The following is a 27613-nucleotide window of genomic DNA, read 5'->3' on the forward strand; positions in this document are numbered from 1 at the left end:
TTATACAAAGCAGGAAGGTATAAGAAGAGGAGGAGTTTGAGGTAATCAATCCCTCAGCCTGGAGTCATGTGCTCAGTCCATCAATCTTGTAGAAAGTACAGCACAGGGCCATAGCAGTGGCTTGTATACTGTAGTCAGGTTAGGCGAAGCAGAAGGAGACTGGGTCAGAGTGGAATCATCCACTAGTGTAAGTAGGTCTTCATCCAAAAATTGGACAAGTTTTGAAGAATTCTTTGTTGCAGATTCCATGATGATGCAGTGTCTGACAGATGTGATAAATGGTTTTGAAAACTGACAGCTTGATTGATGGACTGAACACATTGACTCCATGCTGAGGGACTGATTGCCTCAAACTCCTCCTCTCCTTATAACTTCCTGCTTTGTATGGGACTGATGAAGCCACTGTGTGGCCAAACGTTTCTTCAGTGAAGATTCCCATATTTGGACATGATGCATAGTTGTACAATGAATTATAGTAGTTGGGTGTACATGCCAACAACCCCTTGTATGCAGAGCTTTATGGGCAGGCTTAAAATTAACTTAAAATTAACAAGCAATGAAAGGTTCGGTGTTAAAAATTACAGTAAACAATTTACAATATGAAGTACAATTGAGTAAGCATTACGATGACCTCATAGCATTACTAAATTCCTTACATGCCAATATGTCCATCATTACACTAACTGAAACCTGGCTAAATCCTGATAGTACAGATGTCTATGCCATTCCTGGTTACACAGCCATACACAACTGTAGGCCAGACCAACAAGGGGGTGGCACAGCCATATACTACTCAGACCAACTAGAATGTATCACTAATACTTGCACAAGGGATGAACATGGGGAATATATAATAGCTAAATTCAAATCCAAATACCTACAAAAACCTCTCACATTGATAAACATCTACAGAGTTCCACAGTCAAACATTAGCCAATTTAGTCAAAATCTAGGAAGTATGATAACTGATGCATGCATGAACAAAGATCACTTACTACTCTCAGGTGACTTCAATATAAATCTCCTGCAAGACCAGGACCCACACGTTACTGAATTCACAAACACAATGAGTAACTGTATGTTACTACCAACAGTAACAAAACCTACAAGAGTTACAGAGACTAGTGTTTCCCTACTTGACCACATCTGGACCAACACCATATCCCCTTTAAAATCAGGCATAATTACAGATAATACCACAGACCACTACCCTACTTTCCTCATAACAACTCTTGGTAAACTACCCCAAGACACTACTAAAGTCACCTTCAGACTTCACAATGAGGCAGCCATTAATAACTTCACAACAGCATTAGCAAACATTGATTGGCACACTGAGCTAGAAATCTATACAGATATTGACGAATGTATTAATAATTTTCTAAAAAAGACCCAATACCTCTATAACAAGCACTGCCCTAAAAAAACTAAACAGATGACAGCAAAGAGACTGAACAGTCCCTGGCTAACACCCAGCATTCTCAAATCCATAAATACAAAACACCGATATGAAAAACAGTACAGAATGGGTCACATAACCAGAGACCAAACAAAATGTTACTCGTCAATCCTAACCAGCCTGATAAGAAGGGCAAAAAAATTGTATTATGAGAACAGATTATCCAACTTACGAGGTGATATAAAAAAGACCTGGAAAACCCTATCAGAAATTCTGGGAACAAAAAAGATATCACGAAATAGCGAAATAAAATTAGCAAAATCAGATGAACCCCAACTCCCACCAACAGAAACAGCAAACAGACTCAATGATTTCTTCTCCACTATAGGACAAAACCTTGCCAAGAAAATCCCAAGCTCAGATACCCCACCAAATGACTACCTCACCGGCAACTACCCGAACACACTGTTCCTAGCTCCGACAAACCCATACGAAGTCTCCCTTATTATCAATGCACAAAAAAACAAGGCAGGAGATTTAAGTACCTTACCACCCTTTATATACAAAAAAGTGTCACAAGTGCTATCTCCAATCATTGCAACACTCTTTAACAAATCCATTGAATCCTCCACCTTCCCTACAGTACTCAAAATAGCAAGGGTCACCCCGATCCACAAAGGAGGAGACCAAACAGAGTTGAATAACTATAGGCCAATATCCAACTTACACCCTCTCTCAAAAATCTTCGAAAAATTAATTCATAAACGAATCTACTCCTACCTTATCTCCCAAAACATACTCAACCCCTGCCAATTTGGATTCAGGCCTAATAAAAATACTAATGATGCTATTATACACATGCTAGAACATATATACACTGCAATAGAGAAAAAAGAAGTCCCACTGGGGATCTTCATTGACTTACGTAAAGCTTTTGATACAGTTGACCATGACTTGCTCCACGTAAAATTGTCACACTATGGTATAAGAGGGCACTCCCTCAACTACCTCAAGTCATACCTCAGCAACAGAAGCCAATATGTGTATGCAAATGGGGCAAACTCTTCTGCGCAACCAATTACAGTTGGTGTCCCACAGGGAAGTGTCCTTGGCCCTCTTCTCTTTCTCCTATACATAAATGACCTTCCAAATGCTTCGCAATTACTCAAACCCACACTATTTGCAGATGACACTACATACGTCTTCTCTCACCAGAGCCCAGTCACACTAGCCAATACTGTAAATACCGAATTACAGAAAATATCTACCTGCATGAGGACTAACAAACTTACACTAAACATTGACAAAACCTACTTCATTCAGTTTGGTAACAGAGCTACAGATGTCCCTCTTAACATAATGATAAACGGATCACCTATCACAAAGCTAACAGAGGGAAAATTCTTAAGAATCCACCTTGATAATAGACTCAAATTTCATACACATATACAACAAATTTCTAAGAAAATTTCCAAGACTGTAGGCATACTATCGAAGATACGGTACTCTGTTCCACAGTCAGCCCTCCTGGCCCTATATCACTCTCTTATTTACCCCTATCTCACCTATGGAATTTGTGCATGGGGCTCAACAATTAACCATCTCAGACCACTAATTACCCAACAAAAGGCTGCAGTTAGAATGATAACAAATTCTCACTACAGGCAGCACACTCCACCAATATTCAATACACTAAACCTACTCACCATACAAAACATCCATACTTATTACTGCACCTATTACATACATAGAACACTTAACTCTAAATAACAAAAAGGCACAATACCGTGACTGGAACGATACACAAAGTCACAGTGTGACTTTGTCAATGGTCCAAGTCGGACCGAAACGTCGTCGTAAGCTTCTGTCTTTTATGTGCGGGTTATTTGTGTAACACTTAACTCTGATATTAACCCTCCCCTCAAACATCTCCTTGCCAACCTCAACAGAACACATGACCATAACACAAGGCACAGATCACTCTTTGATGTTCCTCGTGTCCATCTCACACTATGCAAAAACTCAATGCACATAAAAGGCCCTAAAATCTGGAATTCATTACCTGTAAATATAAAAGAAACACTACCTGTTTATAAATTCAAGTCTCTACTCAAAGATCACTTACTCACCCAAAACCAAATAAATACTGAATAACTGAACCTTATAAATTGTATATCTTAAATATTTCTCACAATTATATCACATAAATGTTAAACCTAAAACCGAATCTAACTTTATTATTTTTTAAATACACTACCTAACAGAATCCTTCATATGACTGAATGCAACCATATGACCTGTCTTTGTAATACTCACTTGTGCTTTATAGTAATCTGTTTACATTAATGTTTTATCACTGATTTCATCATTGCTTAGTTAATCTTAAGTTAATTTTAAGCCAGCCCGTAATGCTATGCATAGTATAAGTGGCTTTGGCATGCTGCTCTTATCTGTATTTTTTTGTACCTCTGTATGTGTGCTCAAATTGATAATAAATAAATAAATAAATAAATAAACAGTAGGGCCCCACTTATATGGCGGGTTAGGTTCCAGGCTGTTGCTGGAAAGCAGACATCGTCGGAAGGCAGAACGCCATTTTTTCCATTTATAAATGCCAGACAACAAGTTTACGCTAAATTATATTAAGTTAGCAATAGCACTAGGCATTAAAAACACACAAAGTAAAATACATTCACAGTACATTCATTACTTATCTTAAAGTATTTGTAATCTTAATGTAGGGAGAGAGGTGAGTAGCACTTTGTAGGAAGTCAGGTGTAGGTAGCCCAGATGTAGGTAACCCTGGCTCCCCGTCTCATACTTAATATACGATATTTAAAACATCCCAGAGAGGTAAAATACACATACAGTACACTCATTATTTACCTTAAAATATGTGTAGTCTTAATATAGGAAGAGAGGTGAGTAGTATTTATTTGTAGGAAGTCAGTGTAGGTAGCTGGTAGGTGTAGCCCACCTGGGCTACACCTACCAGCTACCTACACTGTGGCCCAGAGCCATATTATTAACATCAACATACCTTGTTCACTGAATTTAATTGTTTCTAACAACTACCTTTAGATGCCATTATAAACGAAAGAAGTAATGAATAATTCATGCCGAAAATTGTAAACAAAAGCGGAGTGGGAGAGTGGCTGGGCCAAACGCAGATTCATACACGTTTTCTCTGATGGCTGAGCAGAGAAAACGTAATGTTGTCCCTCCGGCTGGCTACCACACAGGTCCACAAGTATTATTATCAGAGCAGATATAAAATATGCAATAAATGCCAGACAACAGTTTACACTAACTTATATTAGGTTAGCAATAGAAATAGGCATTAAAAATGCAATGAAAGGTCAGATACACACAGAGTACACCTATTACTTACCTTAAAATATTAATATTAATGTGTGAGAGGTGAGTGGCAGGGTGTTTATTGAATAAAATCAGAATGGTACACCATCATCCTCTAACTTGGCACTTAACCCGTAAATGGTCCAAATGTATAGATACGTTTTTTCAACATTTGAAAGTATGTAAAAAAAGTAGAACTTCTTTTTGTTTTTTTACATTTGAAAATGTGTGAAAAAACTTAGATCTACTTTTTTTTTTGTTATATTTGAAAATATGTAAAAAAAACGTAGATCTACTTTTGTAGCACTACACATGTGAACCTAGATCTGCTTGGACTGTTTACGGGTTAAAGCAAGAGGCTTACGACTCCTCTTTTTATCACAGCTAAGCTTAGACGCCATCGTCAATGAGAGCCAACAAGTTAACGAAAGAGTAAACGAGAGAGAGAATGAGATACAGAGTTCAGACAGTGAAAGAATACAAACTGAACAGGTAGTGGGCGATCACTTGGTCAGGTGAAATAAATGCGTATTAATGTGTATACTTTTAGTTCATTCACGTACATTTGTAAGAGTTTGTAAAACATTTACCTCAATTTTTTTTATTATAATAATAATTACCTCACAGTACAAGTTGTGTACAAGTTAGTTCAGAATAAACAAACAGCAACACACCATTTTTAGAGTGAATGAAGATATTATTATTATTATTATTATTATTATTATTATTATTATTATTACAGTGGACCCCCGCCTTACGAACGCATCATGTTATGTTAAATCCGCCATATGAAGCATTTGAACGCAAAAATTTTGCCATGCCTCACGATAAAAAACTTACCTTACATGATTCGTCCGGGACGCATCCCACCTGTGGCCTCGGCGCCAGTGTTTACAAGCCATCCAGTGCGGTCGCATCTACGCATGCATTCTGTACATTTCACATTATCCCAGTGTTTTTAGTGCTTGTAACTGCAAAATAAGTCACCATGGCCCCCAAGAAAGCTTCTATTGCCATCCCTGTGGTAAAAAGGGCAAGAATTAGTATGGAATTGAAAAAAGAGATTAAGGAAATGTGTGCAAAGTGGGTTGAACTGCAAACCTTTACAGATGAAAATCACCCTGACACAGCTACTGCAAGCCATGTTGGCAACCTGTACAGTGACAATGTTATGGCCCATTTTAGGAAAGTCTTAAAGGAACGGGAGGTACAGAGCTCTATGGACAGATTTGTTGTGCAGCAGAGGTCCAGTGACTCTCAAGCTGATCCTAGTGGCATTAAAAGAAGGGAAGTAACCCCGGAAAAGGACTGGCTACCTCGAGTCCTAATGGAAGGGGATTCCCCTTCTGAACAGTAACTTCCACACTCTCCCCTCCTCCCATCCCATCAATCATCACCAGATCTTCAATAAAGTTAAGTGTCATGTATTCTATTCTTAGAGTAGTAATTGTGCATGTCTTCTTCAGTTTGTGTGTATTAAAATTAATATTTCATGTGGTAAAATTTTTTTTTTTTTTCATACTTTGGGGTGTCAGGAACGGATTAATTTGATTTCCATTATTTCTTATGGGGAAAATTAATTTGGCTAACGATAATTTCGGCTTACAATGAGCTCTCAGGAACGGATTAATATCGTAAGGTGGGGGGTCCACTGTATTATTATTATTATTATTATTATTATTATCATAATAAAAAGCACTAAACCCACAAGGGTCATGAATTGCTATATATAGAGTAAAGGCATATGAAAAGAATATTTTTCTACAGTTATCCCCCAGTTTGACTAGAGAAAACGTAATTCTTCCGACACTACTTACACAGCTGCATTGTAAACAAATCTCATATTTACGTCAATTTTTATTCTGTGAGTGTATGTATCATGTTTATATGCTATGTAATGGGTTTCATATATAATTTTGAGGAAAATATAATAGATGGATTAATGAAAATGCCTATATTAATGTAAAATAAGACATTTAATGTGCCCAAGAGTGATTATTACCTAGTATTGGCATCATGAGTAGAGAGAGACTTTGTGATTTTAATGTGTACCTGCACACCAGCACAGTGTGTAAGTATATTTAGGTACAGGTACATATAAGTATAATTACCAGAGTATAAATAAAATATGCAATAACTGTAAAACACTTGAAATTTTGGAAAGTTTCCAGACATAACAGATGTGGTCACAGAGAATGTAAACAAACCGGGTGGGGCATACCGTATTTGAAAGACTGCTTGCTGTATAGCAAATTTTGGTCATAATTTGCCATCACTGTATTAGTGGAATGCCATAAGGTGAAACACTGTAAAGCGGGGCCCTACTGTATTTGAAACAATGAAATTTGAACATATCGATACTGAAGGATTATAGTTGTACAAATTTGTCACATTACAATGTATAACAAAAGATGATCAATTTGCTATATGTTGCCTTGAATTTTTAAGATTTAAGTAATTGGGAGAATTATTGGTAATGTTAAATACTGAGTGTTGATTATTTAATTCTGGGCGAGTAAGTGGTTTTTTAGAAGAGTCTGAAATTAATTTTCAGGCCTGGTTACTTTAGTATTTTCTGTTAATGAATTCCAGATTTTGGGGCCCTTTATGTGCATAGAGTTTTTGTACAATGTTATATGTACATGGGGTACATCAAAAAGAGATCTGTGTCTTGTGTTATGGTCGTGTGTCCTGTTAAGGTTGGTGAGGAGAAGCTTGAGTGGAGGGTTTATGTTTGCGTGTATTGTTCTGTGTGTGTAGTAGGTATGTGAATAAGTGTGGATGTTCTTTATGGTGAGCAAATTTAGACTTCTGAATAGAGGTGGAGTATGCTGTCGCGAGTGGGAATTTAACATTCTGATGGCAACCTTTTGCTGGGTTATTAGTGGCCTTAGGTGATTTGATGTTGTTGACCCCATGCACAAATTCCATATGTGAGATAAGGGTAGATGAGTGAGTGATACAGTACAAGGAGAGCTGATTGTGGAACATAGTACCGTATCTTTGATAGTATGCCTATTGTCTTAGAGATTTTCTTGGAAATTTGTTGTATATGTGTCTGGAATTTGAGGCTCCTGTCTAGGTGGATTCCTAGGAGTTTTCCCTCTGTGAGTCTTGTGGTGGGTGATCCATTTAGTGTTAGGTTAAGTGGAACATTTGCAGCTCTGGTTCCAAACTGAATGAAATAGGTTTTATCAGTATTTAGGGTAAGTTTATTCGTCATTGCTGTTTTCTTTTTCTGTCTCATAAACACGCTAGATAACAGGGATATCTTGCTACTCCTACTTACACTTTGGTCACACTTCACAGACACACACATGCATATATATATATACGTACATCTAGGTTTTTCTCCTTTTTCTAAATAGCTCTTGTTCTTCTCTATTTCTTCTATTGTCCATGGGGAAGTGGAAAAGAATCTTTCCTCCGTAAGCCATGCGTGTCATATGAGGCGACTAAAATGCCGGGAGCAATGGGCTAGTAACCCCTTCTCCTGTAGACATTTACTAAAAAAGAGAAGAAGAAAAACTTTGTAAAACTGGGATGCTTGAATGTGCGTGGATGTAGTGCGGATGACAAGAAACAGATGATTGCTGATATTATGAATGAAAAGAAGTTAGATGTCTTGGCCCTAAGCGAAACAAAGCTGAAGGGGGTAGGGGGAGTTTCGGTGGGGGGAAATAAATGGGATTAAATCTGGAGTATCTGAGAGAGTTAGAGCAAAGGAAGGGGTAGCAGTAATGTTGAATGATCAGTTATGGAAGGAGAAAAGAGAATATGAATGTGTAAATGCAAGAATTATGTGGATTAAAGTAAAGGTTGGATGCGAGAAGTGGATCATAATAAGCGTGTATGCACCTGGAGAAGAGAGGAATGCAGAGGAGAGAGAGAGATTTTGGGAGATGTTAAGTGAATGTATAGGAGCCTTTGAACCAAGTGAGAGAGTAATTATGGTAGGGGACCTGAATGCTAAAGTAGGAGAAACTTTTAGAGAGGGTGTGGTAGGTAAGTTTGGGGTGCCAGGTGTAAATGATAATGGGAGCCCTTTGATTGAACTTTGTATAGAAAGGGGTTTAGTTATAGGTAATACATATTTTAAGAAAAAGAGGATAAATAAGTATACAAGATATGATGTAGGGCGAAATGACAGTAGTTTGTTGGATTATGTATTGGTAGATAAAAGACTGTTGAGTAGACTTCAGGATGTACATGTTTATAGAGGGGCCACAGATATATCAGATCACTTTCTAGTTGTAGCTACACTGAGAGTAAAAGGTAGATGGGATACAAGGAGAATAGAAGCATCAGGGAAGAGAGAGGTGAAGGCTTATAAACTAAAAGAGGAGGCAGTTAGGGAAAGATATAAACAGCTATTGGAGGATAGATGGGCTAATGAGAGCATAGGCAATGGGGTCAAAGAGGTATGGGGTGGGTTTAAAAATGTAATGTTAGTGTTCAGCAGAAGTTTGTGGTTACAGGAAAGTGGGTGCGGGAGGGAAGAGGAGCGATTGGTGGAATGATGATGTAAAGAGAGTAGTAAGGGAGAAAAAGTTAGCATATGAGAAGTTTTTACAAAGTAGAAGTGATGCAAGGAGGGAAGAGTATATGGAGAAAAAGAGAGAGGTTAAGAGAGTGGTGAAGCAATGTAAAAAGAGAGCAAATGAGAGAGTGGGTGAGATGTTATCAACAAATTTTGTTGAAAATAAGAAAAAGTTTTGGAGTGAGATTAACAAGTTAAGGAAGCCTAGAGAACAAATGGATTTGTCAGTTAAAAATAGGAGAGGAGAGTTATTAAATGGAGAGTTAGAGGTATTGGGAAGATGGAGGGAATATTTTGAGGAATTGTTAAATGTTGATGAAGATAGGGAAGCTGTGATTTCGTGTATAGGGCAAGGAGGAATAACATCTTGTAGGAGTGAGGAAGAGCCAGTTGTGAGTGTGGGGAAAGTTTGTGAGGCAGTAGGTAAAATGAAATGAAAGGGGGTAAGGCAGCCGGGATTGATGAGATAAAGATAGAAATGTTAAAAGCAGGTGGGGATATAGTTTTGGAGTGGTTGGTGCAATTATTTAATAAATGTATGGAAGAGGGTAAGGTACCTAGGGATTGGCAGAGAGCATGCATAGTTCCTTTGTATAAAGGCAAAGGGGATAAAAGAGTGCAAAAATTATAGGGGGATAAGTCTGTTGAGTATACCTGGTAAAGTGTATGGTAGAGTTATTATTGAAAGAATTAAGAGTAAGACGGAGAATAGGATAGCAGATGAACAAGGAGGCTTTAGGAAAGGTAGAGGGTGTGTGGACCAGGTGTTTACAGTGAAACATATAAGTGAACAGTATTTAGATAAGGTTAAAGAGGTCTTTGTGGCATTTATGGATTTGGAAAAGGCATATGACAGGTTGGATAGGGGGCCAATGTGGCAGATGTTGCAGGTGTATGGTGTAGGAGGTAGGTTACTGAAAGCAGTGAAGAGTTTTTACGAGGATAGTGAGGCTCAAGTTAGGGTATGTAGGAAAGAGGGAAATTATTTCCCAGTAAAAGTAGGCCTTAGACAAGGATGTGTGATGTCACCGTGGTTGTTTAATATATTTATAGATGGGGTTGTAAGAGAAGTAAATGCGAGGGTCTTGGCAAGAGGCATGGAGTTAAAAGATAAAGAATCACACATAAAGTGGGAGTTGTCACAGTTGCTCTTTGCTGATGACACTGTGCTCTTGGGAGATTCTGAAGAGAAGTTGCAGAGATTGGTGGATGAATTTGGTAGGGTGTGCAAAAGAAGAAAATTAAAAGTGAATACAGGAAAGAGTAAGGTTATGAGGATAACAAAAAGATTAGGTGATGAAAGATTGGATATCAGATTGGAGGGAGAGAGTATGGAGGAGGTGAATGTATTCAGATATTTGGGAGTGGACGTGTCAGCAGATAGGTCTATGAAGGATGAGGTGAATCATAGAATTGATGAGGGGAAAAGAGTGAGTGGTGCACTTAGGAGTCTGTGGAGACAAAGAACTTTGTCCTTGGAGGCAAAGAGGGGAATGTATGAGAGTATAGTTTTACCAATGCTCTTATATGGGTGTGAAGCATTGGTGATGAATGTTGCAGCGAGGAGAAGGCTGGAGGCAGTGGAGATGTCATGTCTGAGGGCAATGTGTGGTGTGAATATAATGCAGAGAATTCGTAGTTTGGAAGTTAGGAGGAGGTGCGGGATTACCAAAACTGTTGTCCAGAGGGCTGAGGAAGGGTTGTTGAGGTGGTTCGAACATTTAGAGAGAATGGAGCGAAACAGAATGACTTCAAGAGTGTATCAGTCTGTAGTGGAAGGAAGGTGGGGTAAAGGGGGTAAAGGAGGTTTTGTGTGCGAGGGGCTTGAACTTCCAGCAGGCGTGCATGAGCGTGTTTGATAGGAGTGAATGAAGACAAATGGTTTTTTAATACTTGACGTGCTGTTGGAGTGTAAGCAAAGTAACATTTATGAAGGGGTTCAGGGAAACTGGCAGGCTGGACTTGAGTCCTGGAGATGGGAAGTACAGTGCCTGCACTCTGAAGGAGGGGTGTTAATGTTGCAGTTTAAAAACTGTAGTGTAAAGCACCCTTCTGGCAAGACAGTGATGGAGTGAATGATGGTGAAAGTTTTTCTTTTTCGGGCCACCCTGCCTTGGTGGGAATCGGCCAGTGTGATAATAAAAAATAATAAAAAATTATTCGTCATCATCCAGGTAGATATTTTCTGCAATTCAGCATTGACAGTGTTGGCGAGTATGGCTGGGTTTGGGTGTGAGAAGACATATGTACTGTCATCTGCAAATAATATGGGTTTGAGTAGCTGTGATGCATTTGGTAGGTCATTGATGTAGATGAGAAAGAGGAGTGGTCCTAGGACACTTCCCTGTGGGACGCCTACTGTAATTGGTTGTGGGGAAGAGTTTGCACCATTTGCGTACACGTACAGTAGTCCCTCGTTTATCGTAATTATTCCATTCTTGGAGGTGCTGCTATTATCGAAATCTACGATTTTCGAATCGATTTTCCCCATAAGAAATGATGTAAATGCAATTAATCCATTCCTGACACCCGGAAGTATTAAAACAAAAAATTTTTTTACATGAAATATAGATGTAGTACATAATACAATGGGACACAATGAATGAAACATTAACAGAATAACGCTTACCTTTATTGGCGATTCTTCTTAGTGTATGGAAGACTGGAGAAGGAGAGAGATTGGATTATTTACTGTTTGGAAGGGGAATCCCCTTCCATCAACACCTCAGGTACCAATTGCTTTTCTAGGGTTACTTCTCTTCTCTGTTTCTTATTGCCACTAGGACCAGCTTGAGAGTCACTGAAGTCCTGTCTCGCAAAAAAACTGTCCAGAGAGCTCTGTTTCTGGCGTCTCTTTAACACTTCCCTAAAATGGGCCAAGACTTTGTCACTGTACATGTTGCCAACATGGCTTGCAACATCCTTCTCAGGGTGATGTTTTTCCATAAATCTTTCCATCTTACCCCACATTTCAAAAATCTCCCTAATTTCTGAAGAAGACACCTTCTTCCATCTCTCTTCCTCCTCCTCTGCAGCAAGATTCTGAGCTGCGATCTGTTGCTCTTCCTGCTGAAGCTCTTGCAGCCCCTCTGTGGTGAGCTCTTTGTTGTGGTCTTACACCAACTCTTCCACATCCTCCAAACTCACATCCAACCCCATGGAACTTCCCAGTGCCACAGTAGATTTAACAACAGACATAGGTTCATCAGGGTCAGCCCCAAACTCTTCAAAATCCCTCTTGTCAACACAATCTGGCCACAATTTTCTCCAAGCAGAGTTCAAAGTCCTGGTAGTCACTCCCTCCCAAGCCATACCTATAAGGGTTATGCAATGGAGGATGCTGAAGTGTTCTCTCCAAAAATCTCTTAGGGTCAAGCGAGTGTCTGAGGTCACATTCAACCACCTTTGAAACATTGCTTTGGTGTAGTTTTTTAAAGTTTGTAATGACCTGCTGGTCCATGGGCTGGAGGAAAGGAGTGGTATTCGGGGGCAAGAACTTTACTGTGATAAACCCAAACTCCTCGAAAATTAGGTCATCCAAGTTTGGAGGATGAGCAGGTGCATTGTCCATTACTAGGAGGCACTTGAGATCCAATTTCTTTTCCAGGAGGTAATTCTTCACACTAGGGCCAAACACTTCATTGAACCACTCGACGAAAATTTCCCTCGTGACCCATGCCTTACTATTAGATTTCGAAAACACACCCAATTTATTCTTCATAACATTGTTTTTCCTAAACACTCTGGGATTTTCAGAATGGTACACTAGTAACGGATTCACTTTGAAATCCCCACAAGCATTAGCACAGAACATGAGTGTCAGCCTGTCTTTCATAGGCTTGTGTCCTGGCAATGCCTTTTCCTCCTGTGTAATGTAGGTCCTCTTTGGCATTTTCTTCCAAAAGAGGCCTGTTTCGTCACAATTAAACACTTGTTCAGGTTTCAGTCCTTCAGCCTCTATATACTCCTTGAATTCATGCACATATTTTTCAGCCGCTTTGTGGTCCGAACTGGCAGCCTCACCATGCCTTACCACACTGTGTATGCCACAATCGTTCTTAAATCTCTCAAACCAACCTTTGCTGGCCTTAAATTCATTCACGTCACCACTAGTTGCAGGCAATTTCTTTACCAGATCGTTGTGCAACTGCCTAGGCTTTTCACAAATAATCGACGTCATAATACAGGGGACCCCCGGTTAACGATATTTTTTCATTCCAGAAGTATGTTCAGGTGCCAGTACTGACCGAATTTGTTCCCATAAGGAATATTGTGAAGTAGATTAGTCCATTTCAGACCCCCAAACATACACGTACAAACGCACTTACATAAATACACTTACATAATTGGTCGCATTGGGAGGTGATAATACTGGTGATCTCATTTTTGTCAGCATATTTACCCCCTTTGCAACAACAGCATCCTTGATTTCCTTTTTCTTGGCCACGATGGAACATATGGTTGTACAGTGGACCCCCGGTATTCGATATTAATCCGTTCCTGAGAGCTCATCGAATACCGATAATATCGAGAACCGAATAAATTTTCCTCATAAGAAATAATGGAAATCAAATTAATCCGTGCAAGACACCCAAAAGTATGAAAAAAAAAAATTTACTACATGGAATTTTAAGTTTAATGCAATAGAATAATAACAAAAAAATAATTGACACTTACCTTTAATGAAGATCTGGTGATGATTGATGGGATGGGAGGAGGGGAGAGTCAAGGTTGTTACTGTTTAGAAGGGGAATCCCCTTCCATTAGGACTTGAGGTAGGAAGTCCTTTTCCGGGGTTACTTCCCTTGTTCTTTTAATGCCACTAGGACCAGCTTCAGAGTCACTGGATTTCTGTCGCACAACATATCTGTCCATAGTAGGCTGTACCTCCCGTTCCTTTATGACATCCCTAAAGTGTTTCACAACATTGTTAATGTAATAGTCACCAGCACGGCTTGCAATAGCTGTGTTAGGGTGATTGTCATCAAAAAAGGTTTGCACTTTAAGCCACATTGCACACATTTCCTTATCTTTGAAGTAGGCAACTTCTTCAATTTCTCTATCCCCTCCTCCGAAGCAGTTTCCTCAGGTCTGCCCTCTTGCTGTTGAAGATGATCTAGCAGTTCATCAGTGGTTAGTTCTTCACTGTCCTCCTCCACCAACTCTTCCACATCCTCCCCACTAACCTCCAACCCCAAAGACTTCCCCAATGCCACAATGGATTCCTCAACTGGCATAGGATTCTCAGGGTTAGCCTCAAATCCTTCAAAATCCCTTTTGTCTACACATTCTGGCCACAGTTTTTTCCAAGCAGAGTTCAAGGTCCTCTTAGTCACTCCCTCCCAAGCCGTACCTATCAGGTTTATACAATTGAGGATATTAAAGTGATCCTTCCAAAACTCTTTTAGTTGAGTTTCTGTGGTCACTATAAAGCACTTTTGAAACATAGCTTTTGTGTACAGTTTCTTGAAGTTGGAAATGACCTGCTGGTCCATGGGCTGCAGGATAGGAGTGGTATTAGGAGGCAAAAACTTGACCTTAATGAAGCTCGTGTCCCCAGAAAGTCGCTCTGACAAGTCTGTAGGATGACCAGGGGCATTGTCTAATACTAGGAGGCACTTAAGGTCTAATTTCTTTTCAGTTAGGTAATTTTTCACAGTGGGGGCAAATGCTTGGTGTAACCAGTCATAGAAAAAGTCCCTAGTGACCCATGCCTTACTGTTTGCCCTCCACAGCACACACAAATTAGCCTTGAGGACATTGTTTTTCCTGAACACTCTGGGAGTTTCAGAGTGATACACTAATAAAGGCTTCACTTTGCAATCGCCACTAGCATTGGCACACATCAACAGAGTAAGCCTGTCTTTCATAGGCTTATGTCCTGGGAGTGCCTTTTCCTCCTCAGTAATGTAGGTCCTGCTTGGCATTTTCTTCCAAAACAGGCCTGTTTCGTCGCAATTAAACACTTGTTCAGGTTTCAGTCCTTCACTGTCTATGTAATCCTTGAATTCCTTCACATATTTTTCAGCTGCTTTTTGGTCCGAACTGGCAGCCTCACCATGCCTAATCACACTATGTATGCCACTACGATTCTTAAATCTTTCAAACCAACCTTTGCTGGCCTTAAATTCACTCACATCACCACTATTTGCAGGCAATTTCTTTACCAAATCGTCATGAAACTGCCTAGCCTTTTCACAAATGATCGCTTGAGAGATGCTATCTCCTGCTATCTGTTTTTCATTTATCCACACCAATAACAATCTCTCAGCATTTTCTAACACTTGCGGTCGCTGTTTCGTAATCACAGTTGCACCTTTTGCAAGAACAGCTTCCTTGATTGCTGTTTTCCTGGTCACTATAGTAGAGATGGTTGATTGGGGTTTATTATACAACCTAACCAGCTCCGACACACGCACTCCTCTTTCGTACTTTGCAATTATCTCTTTCTTCATTTCATAAGTCATTAGCGACTTTTTTCTTGAAGGGTTGGCACTAGAAGCTTTCTTGGGGCCCATGGTGACTTATTTTGCAGAAACAAGCACCAAACACAGTGATAATATGGAATGTACCGAATGTATTCTTAGATGCTCGCACACTGGCTGGCTTGTAAACACTGGCACACACGGGGCAGTTCAGGCCACACCTGGTCACGTCTCGTACGAATCGTATCGAATACCCGGTTTTCAGTCGAATACCGAGGAAATTTTTTTGCGATATAATGTATCGAATACCGGATTTATCGAATACTGATGCCATCGAATTACGGGGGTCCACTGTATAGGGTTTGTTATACATCCTGGCCAGTTTGGCCACATGTACGCCACTTTCATATTGTTCAATGATGTTTTTCTTAAATTCAGTCGTATTTCTCACCTTCTTTACCACAGGCTTGGCACTAGGAGCCTTCTTTGGAGCCATGGTAGCTTATTTAGTACAGTGGACCCTCGGTATTCGATGGCATCGGTATCCGATAAATCCGGTATTTGATGCATTTTAACGCAAAAATTTTGCCTCAGTATCCGATCGAAAACCCGGTATTCGATGCAATTCGTATGAGACGTGTCCACGTGTGGCCTGAACTGCCCCGTGCGTGCCGGTGTTTACAGGCCAGCCAGTGTGCGCACATCTAAGGATACATTCGGTACATTCCATATTATCACTGTTTTTGGTGCTTGTTTCTGCAAAATAAGTCATCATGGGCTGCAAGAAAGCTTCTAGTGCCAACCCTGTGGTAAAAAGGGTGAGAATTAGTATGGAAATTAAGAAAGATTTTGAAGGGTTTGGGGCTAACCCTAAGTAGCCTATGCCAGTTGTGGAATCCATTGTGCCTACTTCAAAAATTAAGGAAATGTGTGCAAAGTGGGTTGAACTGCAAACCTTTATGGATGAAAATCACCCTAACACAGCTATTGCAAGCAGTGCTGGTGACTATTACAATGACAATGTTATGGCCCATTTTAGACACATCTTAAAGGAACGGTGACAGAGGTCCAGTGACTCTCAAGCTGGTCCTAGTGGCATTAAAAGAAGGGAAGTAACCCCGGAAAAGGACTTGCTACCTCAAGTCCTAATGGAAGGGGATTCCCCTTCTAAACAGTAACAATTTCGACACTCTCCCCCTCCTCCCATCCCATCAATCACCACCATATCTTCATTAAAGGTAAGTGTCAATTATTCTATTGTTATTGTAATTATTCTATTGCATTAAACTTAATATTTCATGTGGTAAAAAAATTTTTTTCATACTTTTGGGTGTCTTGCACTGATTAATTTGATTTCCATTATTTCTTATGGGGAAAATTGATTCGCTTTTCGATATTTTTGGTATTCGATGAGCTCTCAGGAACGGATTAATATCGAATACCGGGGGTCCACTGTACTTGCAAGCACTAAAATGAATGGAATATTATGAAATATTTCGTATGAGCAAGTGAGGGGACCGTCGCTCACTGGTAAACAATGCCACACTGGCTGGGAAGGGAGACCGCCCCTGCTCAGAGCGTGCGTACACGTCCCGGATGAAGTACTATTTGCGAGTCAATCTACGATTAGCGAGCCCATGTTTTTACAAAAATATCGCTACGATTTCCGAAAATTACGACTCGAGCCCTACGATTATCGAGGGATCACTGTATTGGCTTCTGTTACTAAGGTATTATTTTAGGTAGTTGAGGGAGTGGCCTTTTATACCATAGTGTGTTAATTTAGTGTGCAGCAATTCATGGTTGACTGTATCAAAAGCTTTACGTAAGTCAATGAAAATTCCCAGTGGGACTTCTTCTCGAGAGCGGTATATATTAGCTCTAACATGTGTATAATAGCATCATTTGTGCTTTTATTATTCCTGGATCCAAACTGACAGGGGTTTAGTATGTTGTTTGAGAAGAGGTAGGAATAGATCCGTCTATGAATTAATTTTTCAAAGATTTTAGAGAGTAGTGGTAAGTTAGAAATTGGTCTATAGTTATTCAAGTTGGCTTGATCACCTCCTTTGTGGATCGGGGTAACCCTCACTATTTTGAGAACTGCTGGGAAGGTGGAGGATTCAATGGATTTGTTAAAGAGTGTTGCAATAATTGGTGACAGTACTTGTGAAGCTTTTTTGTACATGAAAGTAGGGAAGTTGTTTGCCTCCTGCCTTGTTCTTAAGGGTGTTGATGATGAGCGAGACCTCTGTTGGGTTGGTTGGAGCTAGGAATAATGTATGTAGGTAGGTGCCTGTGAGGTAATGTGATGGACAGGTGTTTGAGCTTAGGATTTTGCTTGCTAGATTCTTTCTTATGGTGGAGAAGAAAACACTGAGTCTTGTTTGCTGTTTCAGTTGGTGGGAGTAGTTTGTCTGATTTTGTTAATTTGATTGTTTTGCTTTTGGATATCCTTTCAATTCCTAGAATTTCAGGTAGGGTTTTCTCAATTCTTCAAGCTGTCAGTTTTCAAAACCATTTATCACATCTGTTAGACACTGCATCATCATGGGATCTTGATACAAAGAATTTTTCAAAACTTGTCCAATCTTTGGACGAAGACCTACTTAGACTAGTGGATGATTCCACTCTAACCCCGCCTCCTCCTGCTTCGCCTCACCTGACTACAGTATATAAGCCACTGCTATGGCCCTGTGCTGTACTTTCTACAAGATTGATGGACTGAACACATTGACTAAAGGCTGAGGGACTGATTACCTCAAACTCCTCCTCTCCTTATACCTTCCTGCTTTGTATAAGACTGATGAAGTCACTGTGTGGTGAAACATTTCTTAAATAAAGATTCCCATATGTTGCATAAGTGTCTCAATTCTTCAAAATACTTAACTCATGTAGGTCATTTACTACTGCATGGCAGGATGTCATGAGTAGCAAAACTCATTTGAGAGACAACCTAAAATCATGTGAAGAGATTCAACATGAAGTACAGTCAATAATATACAGCATTACAAAAGGGCTGTCATGCTCTGACTGTCTATGCCCTCCCCTCAAACTTCTCCTTACCAACCTCAACAGAACACATGACCATAACACAAGGCACAGATCACTCTTTGATGTTCCCTGTGTCCATCTCACACCATGTAAAACCTCAATTCACATAAAAGGCCCAAAAATCTGGAATTCATTACCTGTAAATATAAAAGAAATACTGTCTATCAATTCAAGACTCTTCTTATTAAAAACCACTTACTCAACCACAACTAAATAAATACTGAATAACTTAATCTCATAACTGTATAATCTGTGACCCTATCAAACTGTTTTTTTTTAATTACATTACCTAATAGAATACCCCATTCTCTTGAATGCACAGTAACTCCTCTAATGACCATATGACCTGTTTCTGCACTACAAATCATTGATTTTACTCGATCTGATTCGATTATATTATACATTGTTATGCTACAAATTTGTATAACTTTAATGCTTCTTATTTGAAATACTCATTTGTACTTCATGTTGTAATTTGTTTACTGTAATTTTTACCACTGAATATATCATTGTTTCGTTAATCTTAAGTTAATTTTAAGCCTGCCCATAATGCTCTGCATACAAGGGGCTTTTGGCATGTACACCCAATCACTATATTTCTTTGTACAACTATGTATCATGTCCAAATAAAAAATAAAAAATAAAAATAAATGATTAGAAACTAAATGCTGCTGAGTTCACAACCTTGTAATACTGCATCTTACATAGTTGGAAAAAAAGGATGTTAATGATCTGCACACATGAGCATTATGCCAAAGTGATCTTGAGCAACAGCAGTAGCAGGTAATAAAGGCCAAAGAATGAGCCTGTGACAAAATTATGATACTGCCAGGCCATGCCATGAGCTTTTCTGGTGAAAAATACAGCTATAACAAGGCCCTGTTGAGCATAGACATTATGTACTGTGCACCCGAAACAAAAATGCAGGGCATGTTTGTGTCGGGTGTACAATCATTTACAAATATGCAGTCATTAACAGGATTCTGTGAAGCTGTAATAAGCCTTATGAAATAATTAATATTCTTTTGGGTAGTGTACAAAATTCTATAAATATTGTACAGTATAGTGAACCCTCGAATTAATGAACTCAAAGGGGGTAGAGGTGCACTTTACTGCCGGTTATTCGTAGATTCGAAATTACAAAATTATTTTTCAAGAGTGTAGCATTAATGGGCAATGTTTGGAATTGAAATATGTACTTAGTCTGTTGATTCAGAATACAACTGGACACCAAGAATAATGTAACGTAAAAATGACGGTACTATGCAGGTATTGTAAATAAAAATAAAGATAAAGATTTTATTTCTTTACAAAGGTTACAGTGTGTAATTACAATTTTGATTTAAGTTCAAATTATTATTATTATTATAATCAAGGGGGAAGCGCTAAACCCGGAGGATTATACAGCGCCTGGGGGGGGGGGGATGTGGAAGGCATTCAGGCTTAATTCGGGGAACTGGAGCACAGATCCAATTCCCTAATTTTTTTTTTTTTTTTTTTTTTTTTATTAAGTATAAAGAAAGCCACTATCATGCTGGGGCATTTCAGACAGACTAATCCTAATACTTAAAAACTACTTAACTCTAGACAGGATAAGAGTGATTAATTTTAAATTATTCATTATTTTATCCTATGAATAATAAGATATTTTATCTTTTGGATAATAATCTTGATGTAGCACATAACTAATAACAATATTACAAGTAATATAATAATGGTACAAACAGTACTATTTTAAGTATGAGTTAATGTTTTAATAGACTAGAGGTCATATAATACTAGGGCTGCACTCTGAAGGAAACCTGGGGATATTTGCAGTTCTGAAATGTAGTACATATTGGTGTGCCTCTAGTAAGACAGTGATGGAGTGAATGATAGTGATGTGTTTCTACTCTTTCGGGTCACCCTTCCCTCAGTGGGAGGTGGCCGTTGTATTAAAAAAAAAATTATTCCCTTTGAGCACTAAACTCTTATACAGTCTCTCCTCACTTAAGATGGAATTCCATTCCTAAGAGTAGGTTAGTAAATGAATTGGTTGTTAAGCGAGGAGCATACTATACTGGTAGTGGGTTTGTGTCAGCCATCTTTAATATTGTTTTAATGTCACCTTTGCATCATTTATAACATTTTTAGCATATTTTTAAACATTTATACATTAGTGTACTGTAAATTATAATAAACAGAACAGAGAAAATCAATTCTAATATACATTGCTTAGGTGAATGGTATTTAGATAAGGGTAAAGAGGATTTTGTGGCATTTATGGATTTGGAAAAGTTGTATGATAGGGTAGATAGGGAGGCAACATGGCAGATGTTTCAAATGTATGGAATAGGAGGAAGTTTATTGAAAGTAGTGAAGAGTCTTTATGAGGATAGTGAGGCTCAGGTTAGAGTATGTAGGCAAGAGGGAGATTATTTCCCAGTAAAAGTAGGCCTTAGACAGGGATGTATGTCACCATGGTTGTTCAATATAGATGGAGTTGTAAGAGAAGTAAATGCTCGGGTATTGGCAAGAGGTGTGGAGTTAAATGATAAAGAATCTAACACAGAGTGGGAGATGTCACAGTTGCTCTCTGCTGATGACACTGTGCTTTTGGGAGATTCTGAAGAGAAGTTGCAGAGGTTGGTTGATAAGTTTAGTAGGGTATGTAAAAGAAGGAAATTAAAAGCAAATATAGGAAAGAGTAAGGTGATGAGGATAACAAAAAAATTAGGTAATGGAAGATTGGATATCAGATTGGAGGGAGAGGGTATGGAGGAAGTGAATGTACTGAGATATTTGGGAGTGGATGCATCAACAGTTTGAGTCTGTGAAAGATGAGGTGAATCATAGAATTGGTACACTGAGGAGTCATAGAATTGGTAAATCATAGAATCATGGTGAGTCATAGAATTGATGAATCATAGAATTGGTGCACTGAGGAGTCTGTGGAGACAAAGAACCTTATCCATGAAAGCGAAGAGGAGAATGTATGAGAGTATAGTTATATCAATGCTCTTACACTATATGGGTGTGAGGCATGGGTGGTGAATGTTGCAACAAGGAGAAGGCTGGAGGCAGTGGAGATGTCATGTCTGAGGGCAATGTGTGGTGTGAATATAATGCAGAGAATCTGTTGTTTGGAGATGAGGAGGAGGTGTGGGATTACCAAAACTATTATCTAGAGGGCTGAGGAGGGGTTGAGATGGTTTGAACATGTAGAGACGATGGAACAAAATAGAATGACTTTGAGAGTGTATAAATCTGTAGTGGAGCGAAGGTGGGATGGGGGTCGGCCTAGGAAATGTTGGAGAGAGAGGGTAAAGGAGGTTTTGTGTGCAAGGGGCTTGAACTTTCAGCAAGTGTGCATGAATGTGTTAGGTATGAGCAAATGGAGACAAATGGTTTAAAGGACTTGATGTGCTGTTGGAGTGAATGCAAGGTAACAAACCATACCACGGGCGGGATTGAACCCGTGGTCAGAGTCTCAAATCGTGTCATTACGATTTCGTGAGTCATGCAAGGTAACATGAAGGGATTCAGGGAAACCTGCAGGCCGGACTTAAGTCCTGGAGATGGGAGGTACAGTACCAGCACTCTGAAGGAGGGGTGTTAATGTTGCAGTTTTATAACTGTAGTGTACGCGTGCCTCTGGTAAGACAGTGATGGAGTAAATGATGATTAAAGTTTTTCTTTTTCAGGCCACCCTGCCTTGATGGGAAACGGCCGATGTGTTAATAAAAAAAAGGTAGTATGTACATATACTGGTCAGAGAGCCCGTCATAAGTCCGAGCGGTCGTTAAATGAGTACATCGTTAATTGAGGAGAGACTATATATCATACAACTCTTGTATAATGAGATTTAATCAGATCTGATTCCATGTAGATATATTTTGTCCAGAAACAGACACTATATGCTCTGTGAGAAACTCTTAGCTAATTTGCAGAACTGATTAACTACAGTTATCCAAAATACCCAAAACTTACCATGTAGAGATGGCTGCTCTTTGAGTTCCAGGGAAAATTGGAGACTGAATGATGAGTGTAAGTGGGCAGAGACAATAAACTGATACAGGCAGCTTATGGCTCGGGGAACAATAAAAGTAGACAGGCCCTGAATGAGTACTTTCTAGCCTGTACCAGACAAATATTGGAATCATCAGACTTGGTCCTTAGATTCAGAAGATTACCAGAAGCTTATTGCTTTAGGAGAAATACTGACATTTTCCAATTTGTCTGATGTTTTCGTTTGTCCAGCCAATTTTTTGTCCTTAATTTCCATAATCTGATCAGTGGGAGACTGTTAATTGGAGGTTTTACTATATTTAGGTCTTATCTCTTTCCATTTTGTCTTTCCCTTCATTCACCTTCACTTTATTGTTTTTGCCCTAAATCTTTGTCTTCTGCCTCCAACTTTCTGATTTGTTTATATACTATACATACTGTAGTACATTAGCAACACATTTTTTGCTTATCATTGCAAGCCAGTAGTTGCTCCTTTGCTTATTTGATAGCAAACTAAATTTTAAGGAAATTTCAGCTTCAGCAAATATTGTATGTAATGCTTCAGTCATAAACATTTAACCCTTAAAATGTCCAAACGTAGATCTATGTTCACGTGCATAGCACTCTGACCTTGATTTTCCCCATTTGAAAGCATGCAAAAAAAAACGTAGATCTACGTTCAGAGCCCTCTGCACGTGGACGTAGATCTACGTTTGGACAGTTTAAGGGTTAAGATACCCACAAATGGCTAGTATCTGAAAAATCTCAGAAATATTTCTAAATTTGCTGTTCATTTAATGAAACAAGTTGTCATAAATATACAGCAATTGAGTCGTAAATATTTATACAGTACATATAATAAATATTTATACAGTACGTATATAATTCGGTACTTAAACATTAATAAATTCACTAATAAAACCTTTGTCTGTACAGGGTTGGTGACCCAATCAGTACCCGTAAATATACAGAGGAACTCTTACAGAAGACCGAAGAAAATGATTATACTTCTTGTCAAATGTTGTTAGAAAAAGGTACCGATGTTAACATAACCGATGAAGAGACTAAATCAACAGCTTTGCATATAGCGGCCAAGAATGGAAATAAAGATATTCTCGATCTTCTTCTGAGTAAGGGTGCAGATTGCAATGCACAAGACAGCACTGAACAATCTCCATTACATCATACTGCTACCAAGGATCATCTTTATTGTTGTCAAAGACTTCTTAAGTGCCCTGATTTGAATGTAAACATACAAAATAAAACACATGACACTCCTCTTCATCGTGCAGCAAAAGAGGGACGAAGAGCTATATGTAATATAATGCTTCAGCATCCAGATATTAATGTGAATGCCAAAAATAAGAGAGGAATGATACCACTGCATCTTGCTACTCTAGAAAATCATGGGAGCATAATAGAGCTTTTGATGGAATATGGTGCAGACTTTAAGATACAAGACAAGAATTTTCATCTTCCAATTCATTATGCAGCCCAGAAAGGCTTTCCAGAATCTTGTGAAGTTCTTTTGTCTAATACCAGTGAAGCTGACAAAGATAAACAATTAAGAGCAAATCTGAAAGACGGAAAAACACCTCTCATGTTGGCAGCTAAGGGAGGATATCACAGGTGCTGTGCTAAATTAACAAATATAAATATAAATAAGCAGGACAAGGAGGGGAACACTGCTTTGCATTATGCTGCTATTGGAGGGTTTGAAAACACAATTGATGAACTTCTTAATATGGGAGCTAATCCAAATACAGAGAATAAAAAGGGAAAGACCCCAGTTCTTGAAGCAGCAAGTAAAAAGAAATCTAGCTGTTTAAAACTTTTTGCAGAGAGCTGTGTAAAACTGGATGTTGTAGATAAAAAGAATAGGAATGTTCTTCACTATGCAGCTGAGAAAAATTCAGAAGACAGCCTTAAATTTTTGTTGTCTCTTAATACCTTGGAACATCATCTTGATAAAAAAGATGATGATAACTGTACACCACTTCACATCGCTATAAAACGAGAAGCTGTGGAGTGTGCACATATATTACTTGAGAGTGGTGCATCACCAGTTGAACAGTGTATTGGAGGAATGACACCTCTTCATTTAGCAGCTGACAAAGGATATACAAGCATATGTGAAGTGCTTCTTGGAAAAAGTGAAGTATTAGTCAGTCAGGAAAATGAACAAATGGCAACACCACTTCACCTTGCAGCTCTTCATGGATCGGTAGATGTGTGCCAAATACTTCTACGTAAAGGAGCACGTATATCAGCAATTGATAAGTTGGGTCGTACAGCTCTCCACATTGCATCAGATAAAGGCTATGCCAATGTTGTAAAATTTCTTACTAGAAAAGGCATACCTCAACGGACTAAAGACGACACTGGTTCCACTGCTTTGCACATAGCAGCATCTAAAGGATCACTGGAATGTTGCCAGGTGTTGGTTTCCAGTGCTAAGGCTACATGCTGTGATGCAGATCAGAATGGAGCATTGCCTATAAACAGAGCTTTTGAAAATAAACATGACAATGTATTCAGATTTCTTCTTTTACAACTGCCTCACAAAAATGACCAAGAAGAAAGAATGGCTTGTTTTCATGAATACATGCACACAGCACTGAAGGAAAACAGACTGTAAGTAAACTTAGCATAAGTTTGTTATATACTAATGTGTTCTTGTTATTAGTTTTGTAGATTTCTTCTGTAGGTTACCCTTCTAAGGCAGGGTAAACTACAGAAGAAAACACTTCACCATCATTCATTCAGTTTCTGCATTTTCAGAAGTGTGCTGCCATTACAGTCAGATTACCCTCCAACTGTAACATCCCTACTCCTCCTTCATAGTGTAGGTACTGCCCTTCCCACCTCCAGGACTCAAGTCCAGCTAAATGATTTTCCCTAAATCCCTTCATAAAAGTTGTCTTGCTCACAGGGCAACATCACATCCATTAACCCTTTCAGGGTCCACAGGCCCTCTCAGAGACTTGTTCTCAGGGTCCCCCAATTTAAAAAAAAAAAAAAAAATTTTCTTATGAAAAGATAGAGAATCTTTTCCCGTCATAATGACACCAAAAGTATGAAATTTGATGGAAAACTTACGGAATTATGCTCTCGTGAAGTTAGCAGTCTCGACGATGTTTACGCATCGGCGATTTTGCCCACTTTGAGCCCTATTTTTGGCCAATTCCAATGTACTAGTCGACAAAAATCATAACTATTTCGCTAGAACTCCATTTTTTCAATTGAATGAGTACAAGAAACCACCAATTTACCGATTAAATTATTTCCCAGTAAAAGTAGGCCTTAGACAAGGATGTGTGATGTCACCGTGGTTGTTTAATATATTTATAGATGGAGTTGTAAGAGAAGTAAATGCGAGGGTCTTGGCAAGAGGCGTGGAGTTAAAAGATAAAGAATCACACATAAAGTGGGAGTTGTCACAGTTGCTCTTTGCTGATGACACTGTGCTCTTGGGAGATTCTGAAGAGAAGTTGCAGAGATTGGTGGATGAATTTGGTAGGGTGTGCAAAAGAAGAAAATTAAAAGTGAATACAGGAAAGAGTAAGGTTATGAGGATAGCAAAAAGATTAGGTGATGAAAGATTGAATATCAGATTGGGGGGAGAGAATATGGAGGAGGTGAATGTATTCAGATATTTGGGAGTGGACGTGTCAGCGGATGGGTCTATGAAGGATGAAGTGAATCATAGAATTGATGAGGGGAAAAGGGTGAGTGGTGCACTTAGGAGTCTGTGGAGACAAAGAACTTTGTCCTTGGAGGCAAAGAGGGGAATGTATGAGAGTATAGTTTTACCAATGCTCTTATATGGGTGTGAAGCATGGGTGATGAATGTTGCAGCGAGGAGAAGGCTGGAGGCAGTGGAGATGTCATGTCTGAGGGCAATGTGTGGTGTGAGTATAATGCAGAGAATTCGTAGTTTGGAAGTTAGGAGGAGGTGCGGGATTACCAAAACTGTTGTCCAGAGGGCTGAGGAAGGGTTGTTGAGGTGGTTCGGACATGTAGAGAGAATGGAGCGAAACAGAATGACTTCAAGAGTGTATCAGTCTGTAGTGGAAGGAAGGCGGGGTAGGGGTCGGCCTAGGAAAGGTTGGATTATTTATTATTATAGTCAAGGGGGAAGCGCTAAACCCGGAGGATTATACAGCGCCTAGGGGGGGATGTGGAAGGCATTCAGGCTTAATTCGGGGAACTGGAGCACAGATCCAATTCCCTAAATCAAGAGCCCCTCACCAACATCAAGGAACCTTCCTTGAGGGGAGGAGGAAAGGTTGGAGGGAGGGGGTAAAGGAGGTTTTGTGTGCAAGGGGCTTGGACTTCCAGCAGGCATGCGTGAACGTGTTTGATAGGAGTGAATGGAGACAAATGGTTTTTAATACTTGACGTGCTGTTGGAGTGTGAGCAAAGTAACATTTATGAAGGGGTTCAAGGAAACCGGCAGGCCGGACTTGAGTCCTGGAGATGGGAAGTACAGTGCCTGCACTCTGAAGGAGGGGTGTTAATGTTGCAGTTTAAAAACTGTAGTGTAAGGCACCCTTCTGTCAAGACAGTGATGGAGAGACTTCAACATCAACCTTGGCTTACTAGATGATCAGCCTGTAACTGATTTCATCAACAATATGAACAACACACTTCTCATACCAACAATAACTAAACCAACCAGGCTCACTGAGACAAGTGCAACCATAATAGACCACATATGGACCAATATACTAGCCCCCCTTAAATCAGGGATAATCACAGATAGAACTACAGACCACTACCCTACCTTCCTCCTGACAAACATTAATAAACCACCACTTGAATACAACAAAGTCTCATTTAGACTCCATG

At 39.3% G+C, this 27613-nt stretch overlaps 1 protein-coding gene across 1 annotated transcript in view; it reads left to right on the forward strand.

Moving 5' to 3' along the window:
- The window catches only part of LOC128694079 (CARD- and ANK-domain containing inflammasome adapter protein), a 65914-nt gene that overhangs the window by 31943 nt on the left and 6358 nt on the right, over positions 1-27613 (forward strand). Inside the window, exon 4 of the mRNA XM_070080464.1 lies at positions 23699-25396. Coding sequence (XP_069936565.1) covers positions 23699-25396 — 1698 coding nt within the window. The remainder of the gene's footprint in view (positions 1-23698; positions 25397-27613) is intronic.

The sequence above is a fragment of the Cherax quadricarinatus genome, chromosome 6 (assembly GCF_038502225.1).
Source record: "Cherax quadricarinatus isolate ZL_2023a chromosome 6, ASM3850222v1, whole genome shotgun sequence".
NCBI lineage: Eukaryota > Metazoa > Arthropoda > Malacostraca > Decapoda > Parastacidae > Cherax > Cherax quadricarinatus.